The sequence below is a fragment of the Telmatherina bonti genome, assembly GCF_933228915.1.
Source record: "Telmatherina bonti genome assembly, chromosome: 13".
Taxonomy (NCBI): domain Eukaryota; kingdom Metazoa; phylum Chordata; class Actinopteri; order Atheriniformes; family Telmatherinidae; genus Telmatherina; species Telmatherina bonti.
Window position 1 is genome coordinate 30,674,153 of NC_136611.1, and position 10,611 is coordinate 30,684,763.

A 10,611-nucleotide genomic window follows, 5' to 3' on the forward strand; every position below is an offset into this window, starting at 1 on the left:
TGTCAAATTACTTCCATTTTTGACAAAAGACTAAATAAAAATACGCGAATGATTTAACCATACTAAATAATCATTCAACTTTATTTGTATAGCGCCACTTCACAACAATGTTGTCACAGGGCACTTCACATACACGAATCAACATACACATCATTTCGAGCCAATTCATACATATCCAATAATAGAAACCAACTGATTGCATCGAGTCATGACTTCGATCCAATCCCCCATCCTGAGCATGCACGCGGCGACAGTGGGAAGGAAAAAACTCCCATTTAACAGGAAGAAAACCTCCGGCTGAACCCGGCTCAGGGAGGGCAGCCATCTGCCTAAACTGGTTGGGGTGGAGACGAAATCAAAACAATGATGGACGTTTTAAAGATATATTTGTGCTAAATAATGTTTTATTGATAATTCCACCGACATTCACACAATCACTGAACCTGAGAAAAAATACTCAACAGAATTTAGCATATTTAATAACACATTGAACTGTACAATTTCTAATCTTTACCTTCCTAATGACATCTTTGGAATAATGAAATATTTTCAAATAAAAATGTATACAGATGGCAAAAAAATAAACAAATGTACGATGATACGAAACAACTGTAGTTAACAATAAAATTTCATTCTGCTTCTTGATTGTTGTGTGCCTAATAACCATCATCAAAAGTCGACCGTTTTAAGCTTTCTCTCTTCCTTCTCCGTTAGGGGCTGCTGAGAGAGGATTTTATCATGAAGGCGGTGGTGCTTGCCAATACCCAGCTTCGGCAGACCTCGATTCAGTCCCTCCAGCAGCACGCACGACTTGCACAGTGCTTGGCTGGATATGTAGCCACAGCGGCTGCAGGTTCCCTGAACAGGCATCTTCACCCCTTCACGCACAGACAAGTTCTCACCAGAGTGGATGATGTCCATTATGGAACTAGGCCTAATACTCTCCAGGTCCTTCAGAAAGGTTCTCGCATAGCCCCGATAAGCATTAGGAGAGTAAATGCATTCAGTGGAAAAGTAGTCTAACTTCTTAAAATATGCATACATAACAATCTCTTTTTCATAAGCATATTTAAGGGGCTTGCAGCGCGGGATAACCCCTTCACCCTCACTGGCTGTAGAGATGGCAGTGCAGCGACGCAGACGTGCTATATCCCCTCGCAAGACATTCATCAAAACAGTTTCTGCCACATCATCAGCATTGTGACCTATGGAGGAATTAAAAAGCACAAACACATTCAGTTAATTCAAGAGATTACTCACATGTTCAAACTTTTAGAACAATTTGAGATTACCTGTACATATCTTATCCACTTTAAGCATGGTAGCACCTCGGTCCAATGCCTGCCTTCTGAAAACTCCACAGAAGGTGCAGTTATTTTTCAGTCCCACCTGCTTCACTATGGCATCCATAGTCCAGCCATACAGCTCCTCGTATGACACAATCTTCAGCGGCAGCTCATACTGTTCCTGATTCCTCTTCACTGTCTCCAAAGAGTCGTCTCTGTAACCAGTGATGCCCTCATCCACAGAGATAAGTAGTAGTTCAAGGCCGTAGTTGTAACGCTCATTCAGGAGTTTCATGACATGTGCGAGCACAGTGGAGTCCTTTCCTCCGGAGGCAGCGATTCCCACAATCTCTCCTGGTTTGAAAAGCTTTGCTGCCATGATGGTCTGATGTACTTCCTCCTCAAAGGCCCAAAAGAAGCACTTCTTGCACAGCGAATGGCTGGTTTTTGGCCGCTTCAGGACAGCACGTTTCTCAGTGCAGTTGGTGCATAGAACAGGCATCTTGACTGTTAACATATAAATATGTGAAAAGAACAATATTTAATATTTAGATTTAGAATATTCTCAGAAATATTTCTGAACATATCAACATGTAAGCCCTGGTTCTGCAAAAATCTAATTTAAATATCATGTTACCCCCTTTTAATTTCCAAATGCCTTAATGGTGACTTGAAATGATTATTTTGGTGAAATAAACCCTTAAATCTCTTAACTTCTATTTTTTTTTTTTTTTTAAAAATGGTGGTGAGGACTCTTAGAAAGGGTAAACATTACCTATTCAAGAAAATGATAATGAAACTAATAAAAATGAGGTTCACACTATTCCACTATTTTATATTGATGGCAAATATAGTGACCAATACGTCACAAACAAAATTATAGAATATAATTTCTTTTAATCAAAATAATTTGGGTTTTAAATGCTAATTTCACTAACAACCCACAACGCATTGCACCACAGATTTAGGATTGCAGTGTTCCACTATGCTTATTAGATAACTAACCACGTTATAACTAACAATACTTATAAAGTCTCTCGGACAAGTAGCTTGACTAAACACTTTGCTAAATTAGTTAAATAATATGACTTGAAGGCAAGCCGGGCACAAAAACGAAAAAAAAGTGGTCTATTAACCACGACCCAGATTACATCGAGCAGGTTTAGACTTGTGACGTTGACCTGAAACCTCCACATTAAGTCAAATCTACATACCAATGTTTCAGACGAACCGAGATCCGATCTGAAGCTGTGACGGTGCCGAAAAACTTCGGAAAAAATGTGATTCTTAGTACTAAAACAACTTTAGCAACATGCGGTTACATCATGTTTTGGTAGTTCTTCCTCAGCGGGAAACCGGAAGTCACGGCGGTAGCTGTAAAATCCGACAGCGCCACTTATTGCCCTAAATTGGTCTCTGCATACGAACTTCTGCTGCAATATACTTGCGTTACTCCATTTGATGCAAATCGTTTACATACTAAAACCAACAAAAACAATCTAGTAACATTTGGAGTCTAAATAACTTGTAAAGCGAACCAAACATAAATAAAACAAATAACCAAGTGAAATGTTAAGCAACAAGTATTTATTAGTTTGCTTTAAAGAGTGTCACTACTGCAACAGCTACAATAGATATCAAAGTGCTGTATGGTGTAACTGAAAGGCAAGGGAATACTGCTGGAAAGGATCAAGGTTGCTGTGGTCAGGTTTCATGACAGGAAAGAGTCACAAGCTTTAGTTGACAGGGTGAAAAGCACCCCTCTGATGCCACTGCATGTCTCTGATGCGCCGAACTGACTGGATCTGAGGAATCTGGGCTCCAAACTCGGTGCTGTCCTTATACTCCCCCTTTTCAAACAGGTACTGAAAGCCTCTGTATCCTGGGTACTGATAGCCCACCCAACTGGTGCAAAGGAGCACAGAGAGAGAAAAGAGATCTTAGAAGAGAATGAACGATTACAGGAGATATGTTGGAGCATTTTCCTAATCATACAACTTTTGCTGGAAGAAGGGACTCACGTGCCACTCTGGACACGAACAGAGGAGACCTTCTCCTGGTAGCCGTGTGCATGAAAGCTGGGTACATCATCATCTATGATTTCTATCTTCTTCCCTGCAAAGCTGGGGTTTTCGTAAAGAACAATCTTGTGCTCCTGGCTGTCCTGAGAGAGAACAATAAGCCAATAAAAAAGGAGCTGTAAACAAAGAAAAAGCTTGATCAGTGGGAGATGGGTTGAATTAGTAAAAAAAAGTGGTCTTTCTCACCACTTTAATCGGGCGGAATGCAACAAGGGTGTCACTACGCCTGCTGTTGGTCCAGGAATCCCAGCGAGGATACTCCCCCTTCTCAAACACAAATTGCTCCCCCTTGCAGTTGGCCTGTTCGTATCCCACCCATCTGACAAACCAGAGCAAAAACAAAAGATAGATGATTGTGGTTGGTGCTGAGGCAAACTGGAGGAACAACTAATGTAATCTGTTCGGCACACATTGATTACTTTCTCTGTCTATTTTTCTCTTCGCCACTTCATGCTCACTCACAGAACCTGTCCCTCTTCGTCTACCTTGGGCTATCAATAATTTTTTCAGTGTTCTGTCTGTCTCTGACCCACACTCACGGTCCACACAGCACCAGTATGGAGCCCACTTTCTTCACGCCTGCTTCCTGGAGGTTGTTACAGGGGCCAGTCAGCTCATGACAGGGTCCCTGGAAGTTTTCCTGCTCATAGATAACCAGCTGTGCACCAAGAAAGAGAGAAGACTTGTTTTAATCTCACTGAAAGAGCCCCAAGCATATTTTTGAACTGTCAGTCAGTCAGTTTCTTAACCACTTGTCAAATAAAGGGTTGCGGGGAAGCTGGAGCCTATTCCTGCAATCATAGGGCAAGAGGCAGGGCACTCCCTGGACAGGTTGCCAGTCCATCACAGTGGCACACACAGACAAAAAAAAAACCATTCATGCTCACACTCACTCCTAGGGACAATTTAGAGTAACCAAATAATCTAACATGCACGTCCTTGAACAGTGGGAGGAAGCTAGAGTACCTGGAGAGAACCATTTTTGAACTGCCATTGTGTAACAATCTGATGTAAGTCTGCTGTGAGTCCAAATGGGTGGTGCACTAGGGCTTTCTCTAAAAGTAGTAAAATGTGATTGTTTTGACTTTGGTGGCATTTGAGCTTACCTTAAAAGCACTGGTGCCTGGCTGCTGCTGCTTGGATGCAGGGATCTGGTGGTCTGTGGCCATAATGAATGGATTGGCAAAGATAAAACTGAGAAGAAAGGTGAACAAAAGTATAACTACAGATTTAGTTGAAAATGTTTATGAATTTTAAAGGTTTTTAAAGGGCCTTAATCACATTTTAATGGTTTTTGGTTTCTGTTATTTTTCCACACAGATGTACTTGTTTTTCCTCCTTCTTCCAAAACAATATCAGCTTTCAGAATCACAGCAATGCTGAATGAATTTCTATAATTAATTATACTTAATTAAAAGCATAGCAACAAAAAGAAGACAAATACTGATTAAAAAATAATCAAAACTTTATAAAATAGCATGACGGACATGAACCCCTTACCAGTACCTGTCTGTGCCAGTGTGTTTGTGATGGCACGGTGAGCTCAATATATACGGGACGCCCAGGGGTGGAAACTTTGCCAACAGTACCCACAGTGTCCAAGCTAGCCAGCAGATCGGCCTGCCATAGGCCCAGCAGACTGAAATGAGGGGTCACCATGCAGCCTCCCCCCACCCCAGGGTGTCACACTCCCACAGTTATTTCATTAGTTGTCAGTTTTGTCCAGCCTTTCATTGTTTGATATCCACATGATTCAGCACAAACAGTGCCAAGAGTCCCACACCTACAATGAGAGAGAGTGAGTGGGAGAGAGAAGGATTGTGAAAGATGGGTTTTACAGAGCTGTAGAGGTTAGGACTGGGATGAAGAACAGTAGAAATACTGTTGAATGTTTCTACACCTGAAAGTTTGTTTATATTTTATTTTGGAAATTAGAAAAACATAGTTTATTGGTCAATGTGAGCAATTTAATGAATAGATAGGGGACATAAAGGCAGGATGCCTAAAATAAACCTGTTGACCAAACATGCTTTCTGTTGCCTGCCAACAGAAGGAAACCACACATTAGAAGTACTCTATGTACTGTTGGAAATTTTATTTAAGATCCTCACACTTGAATGTTTTCTTTTAAAGCACCATTGTACTTCTTTCCATGCAACAATTCTAAATAATGTCTTATTGTTTGTATTTTTACTGATATATCTAGATGTTTCACTTAGCAATTACCACAAAGAAAGTCTACATAGATTATTATGCACTTAATATGTTTTGCTGTTAGATGTCGCAAGGAGTCCCATAAATAAACACAAACATGTGCTTGTGAATTTTTACTTCTTTCTTTTAACATTAATCAATTCCATTTTATCTTTTACAGTTGGGAAGAGGTCAACCTCAAGGCTGGGTTTTCCTGGACTAAAGTAACAAACTCACTGTGTCTGTAAAATATGCTCGGGTGAATGATTATTCAATACAATCTAGCCCTTCGACATCTCTGCCTAACTCCAATTCTTAAATATTTCTATATTTTGGTCTTGTGACTTCAATAAAATGTTGAAGTTTTTATTCATTTCTTCACAAACATAGGAACTGTATACCACTTTCAGTACTGCAGCAAGATGTCACATTTTAATTTGAGTTTATGTTGGTGTGCACATTTCATTTGAACATTGACTTGTTCATCTTTATATTATACTGTAAATTTACGCATTTAAACTATACACACACCACTTAAATACAGTAAGCTTAAAGGTAAGGTCACTACTGATAACAAATCTACTCTTTGAGATTATAGATTTGATGTGGCAAGGTGGTGAAATTCTTAATTTCAAAACTAATTCTATTATAATTTACATGTTTATATTTATGAGATTATGCTTCCACCATTATGTTACTATATTTATAAAACATATTGAATAGTATATATGTTAATTAACCTTTTGACCGGCCCTTAGATATGATTGTGATGGGTCACTTTTTAAAAAATTTGAGTTGTTTACATTTACTGACAGGAGTGTAAGTGGAAACTTTATATTACTAATCATTATCGTTGCAGAACTGATACCATAAGCAGGCAACTTAGAAGCTCTTCATAGAGCAAATCTTGTCTTTAATAATCATGCTAGTATCACAGAATTTAAAAAAAAAGATGACTTGTGACTATATTGGTCTTCGTTCATGGAGGTTTGATTTGGGTGGAGATGTCTATAAATATCACTACATGAAGTAGTTTTGTGCAAAGGCAAGTTTAGTATTTTTAATATTCTTTGCTGTGCTGGGATGTTGAAAACACCAAGATGATACACTGAGTGATGATGAAACACTCTGGCAGTAAACAGTGTTATAAAGTACTGCTGCATGAACAGAATAAATCTGACCGTTTATTCTGACACACAGTGGGAATTCTGGAAAACTCTGATTTGGGACGTATTGCTGAGCAGAGGTAGTTTTCTGCTTTGCATGAGTCTATATTAGATGTGTAAGAGATCACTGGTTAAATATTAATGCTGTTTTGTGAAAGAGAAGAGCTGTGTTTATGCAAATGCTCCTTCCTAAAAGTAATTAAACTGAAAGTAATCCAAGGACACATTTACAACTGTTTGTGTATCATAGTTGAAGAATTTGGGGAACCGCAAAGCTTTCTAGCTTCACATTGCATTGCAACATTTTAGTGTATGTCTTACATACAACAAAAGGAACCCATTAGAGCCCAGTGGTACATATATGACACATCAAGTTTCTGAGACACTTGGCATCATTTTATGATAAAAAAAAAAAAAAAAAAAATCCCATAAAAAAAATTAAAAATAAAATAAAAAAACAACTTCAAAATCCTGTAAAACACAATCTGATTAATCTTCTGTGCTTTAATGGATGCCATAAAGCATTAGATTACACCTTAAGTTTTTTATTCTTTTTTACATAACACATAGTTATAAATTATCTAAAAAGTTTTGTTATTTATTTATTTATTCTACACTTTGTTAAAGGAGCAAATAAACCCCTCATAATTAAAACATTTTTTTCATGGGTTGGGCCTTTAATGGTTAAGAAAGATTTATGCTACAGTGAAAACCTCATATTTATTTATGGAAAGGTGACCAGCTGGGGATTGTACTCTGACAGAGTATTAGAGATACACTAATCAGTTGACTGGCTACATCCTATATTTGGAAGTTTGCTATGGGTCATGATATTTTACCTTTTCTATCCTTCATGAATGACATCAGAAAATGTAAAGTAGATAATATTCTGCTGTAATGGAAAAGTTTGGAGAAAAAATACTAAAGCTCTACAGGCCTGCGAGTTCACTTTTATATCTGCATGTGAAATCCACTAAGATTCCACAGCACAGATCATGACTGATTAAAAGCAGACTTGTTTTTCCATAAATGTAAGCTTGAGCTTTGAATGTGCATTTGATTAGTTGCACAGCATTACATTACATTACATCTCTCAGGTTTTCCTGTGACCACATGAGAATCGTTAACTATAAAATGATGACTATTGAAGGGGATGCAGTGCATTCTGTTTTAATAGCAAGCATACATACAGCATGACATCATTTCCATTCTTGTTTAGCAGATGCATATCCACATATTCACTGAATCAGTCATGGGTTTCTAATGCTGGATGAGGTTTTGAGATGATTAAAATAAGAAAACACAGTCACTGAAAGCAGCACACATGACTCAAAAGTAAATTCAGTTTATCTGCAGTTAATCTTGAGGAAAAATTGTCTGCCAAATGCAAGCTACATTTTTCCACATGGAGGTCAGTTTTACATCTGTGACTGTGGTTTCTTCAAATCTTCGATAAGCATTTCCCACCTTAAGGTACAAGTATAACATCAACAACAAACTCCAGATCAAACAACCTTTATTTGCCACTGAAATATACATGGCACTCGTCACTGGGCACAAGCAGCTTTTGCCATGGTTAGGTTAAGGCAGAGGGCAGGCACTATGGGCAGTGTGGGGGTTGGGAGGCAGGTGAGAATCCTGCTCAGCTGGCCCCAGCTGTAGTAGGAGGGGCAGGAGGTGCAGGGGCTGGATCAGGGTCTGGGACAGGACCAGGAGCGGGAGCTGGAGCAGGGTCAGGAACAATGAAACAGCCCCTCTGGTGCCACTGCATGTCCCGCACACGTCGGACAGATTGGATCTGGGGCGCGGGGGCCTCCCAGTCGTTCCAGTGCTTGAAATCCCCTCGCTCAAAGATAAACTGCTGACCCCTGTAGCCTGGGTACATGTAGCCAACCCATCTGGAAGAAAGGGATACAGGCACTGTGAGAAAACCCTCAAACTTTGGCAACAAAATATTTAAAGTGAAAAGTTTAAAAGAATTACCAGGAGCAATGTGAGACATAGTTGTAATAAGGATAAAGGAGGAACCTTACGTTCCGTTAAGAGCCTTGACACTTGCTACACGATCCTGAAAACCATGGCCCCACAAACTTGGCACATCATCATCAACAATCTCCATCTTTCTGCCAGTAAATCCAGGGTTCTCATACAGGTGTAGCTTGTGTTCAGCACTGTCCTACAAAAGAGAAACAGGCACAGATACTTCCCAGATCTTCAAATTTCCCCAGCTGATGTTAACTAAGGAAACCAGTGACTAAGTTAATTGAGGTCACACACTGAAATAACATCCGCACAACTACAAGAATCAGTTTTGCAGTTGGAGAAAACACCCACCACTTTAAGTGGCCTTAGAGACAAGAGGGAGTAGCTGCTCTGACTATTGGTCCAGGTGTCCCAGCGTGGATATTCTCCCTTCTCCAGAATAAACTGCTCTCCAGTGAACCCATGTCGATCATACCCCACCCAGCTGAAAGGGAGAAGAGCTTTGCTTCACCAACACGACCAACGTCACAAAACATTAATAGAGACTGCAAGCGACTTTACTTACGGTCCGGAGTCAACAATCAAAGAGCCGACTTTCTCTAGCCCCTTTTCTGTCACATCTTTACATTCTGCAGAGAACTCCGCCTTGCAGCCCTGAAAGTTTTCAAACTCAAAAAGCACCACCTGGATCACAGACAGAAACCAGCATTTTACTGAAGTAGTTCCCCTGAGATGACACAGAAAGGTCTAGATTAAGTGGTTTATAATGGAATACAAGTGTGCCAATAGAAAGAGTGAAATTCAGTTTTAAAAAAAATACAAGAAAAGACCTAAACTAAAACAAAAACAAAAAAATGGTTGTTGCATTAATTTTAGATTTTTTTTTTTTTACCAACAGATGCAACTTTTGTATAACTTCCTGTTTGTATACTTCAGAATGTAAGTGCATTTTTTCTCTTAACAAATCAGGTTTTCAGCCCAGTGATGGACTGGCAACCCGTCCAGGGTGTACCCCGCCTCGAGCCCAAACACTTGGATAGTATCCAGCTTCCCTGCAACCCTTAATCGTGCAACCCTTAATCGGACTAAACAGTACAGATAATGAATGAATGAACAAATCAGGTTTTCTTCCTTTAGAAGTTTGTTAGAGCACCTTATATGTAGCTCCTGCTCCACCCTGGCTCTTCCCAGCAGCCAGCTGCTCCGGGGCACTCTGCTGCTCCGACATCCTCCTGATCCACTGCTACTCCACTTTTTTTGCAGCAGCACACAGACACACACACACACACACAAAGCACCATCAATACATGTATACATGGACAAATGGGATAGGAAAGCTGTCCAAAGTGCAAATTCAACTCAGATAAGGATTCATTTGGACATGAAACACCGATTCATCAAACAGCCATAAATCCAACAATTTAAACATCTCTCATAAGCGTCCATAATTACCCACGATACCGAAAACTTCCAAACATGGTTCTTCACTGTTGCAGAATCATCTAACTCCACTGGAGTTAAAACACACTGTAATTGATTCCTATGCATCCAGAATGAGGCTTTTACCTGGGTATGCCTGCTAAGAAGTGGTAGAGTCCCTCTGGGTGTTTGGAGTGGTTGAGCCATTAGAGGGCAGGGACAGGGGGGGTATTTATGGTTTATTTCTGGCCACAACAGCAGAAAAGGGGGAGCTGTTGATACAGCAAGTCTGTCGCTCACATTGTGTCCGTAACGCTGCCTCTCAATAGGCAGCTGTGTTGGCACAGGCTGCCCTGCCCATCCGCCTGGCTGCCAGTGAGCGCTATGTGCGGGCACAGGGAGAGAGAGCCAAGAGGATTCAGCAAACAGGCCTGCTCAGCACAAGCACAAGCACAAACGCACAAACACACACACACACACGAA

General features: G+C 40.1%; 3 protein-coding genes across 3 annotated transcripts; all 3 read right to left on the reverse strand.

Moving 5' to 3' along the window:
* Window positions 1-249: 249 nt before the first annotated feature.
* ctu1 (cytosolic thiouridylase subunit 1 homolog (S. pombe)) lies at window positions 250-2,636 on the reverse strand. The gene is made up of 3 exons (XM_079250660.1): window positions 2,501-2,636; window positions 1,293-1,793; window positions 250-1,205 (listed from the first exon to the last, which is right to left on the reverse strand). Exons 2-3 carry the CDS (start codon window positions 1,786-1,788, stop codon window positions 670-672), a joined length of 1,032 nt encoding a protein of 343 aa, XP_079106786.1. The 5' UTR covers window positions 1,789-1,793; window positions 2,501-2,636; the 3' UTR covers window positions 250-669.
* Window positions 2,637-3,022: 386 nt separating this feature from the next.
* crybb2 (crystallin, beta B2) lies at window positions 3,023-4,884 on the reverse strand (the record flags this gene model as incomplete). The annotated part of the gene is made up of 6 exons (XM_079251786.1): window positions 4,868-4,884; window positions 4,474-4,561; window positions 3,907-4,025; window positions 3,554-3,686; window positions 3,308-3,450; window positions 3,023-3,191 (listed from the first exon to the last, which is right to left on the reverse strand). Exons 2-6 carry the CDS (start codon window positions 4,534-4,536, stop codon window positions 3,023-3,025), a joined length of 627 nt encoding a protein of 208 aa, XP_079107912.1. The 5' UTR covers window positions 4,537-4,561; window positions 4,868-4,884.
* Window positions 4,885-8,368: 3,484 nt separating this feature from the next.
* LOC306764604 (beta-crystallin B3-like) lies at window positions 8,369-9,946 on the reverse strand (the record flags this gene model as incomplete). Its single annotated transcript, XM_079251785.1, has 5 exons — window positions 9,863-9,946; window positions 9,275-9,393; window positions 9,061-9,193; window positions 8,760-8,902; window positions 8,369-8,624 (listed from the first exon to the last, which is right to left on the reverse strand). Exons 1-5 carry the CDS (start codon window positions 9,935-9,937, stop codon window positions 8,369-8,371), a joined length of 726 nt encoding a protein of 241 aa, XP_079107911.1. The 5' UTR covers window positions 9,938-9,946.
* Between the last annotated feature and the right edge of the window lie 665 nt (window positions 9,947-10,611).

What these genes read in the sequence shown, in the direction of transcription:
- ctu1 (XM_079250660.1), bottom strand. Translation starts at nt 1,788, where the DNA reads ATGCCTGTTCTATGCACCAACTGCACTGAGAAACGTGCTGTCCTGAAG. An exon ending in AGTGGATAAGATATGTACAG is followed by an intron (nt 1,206 to 1,292) that starts GTAATCTCAAAT and finishes ATTCCTCCATAG; the next exon opens with GTCACAATGCTGATGATGTG.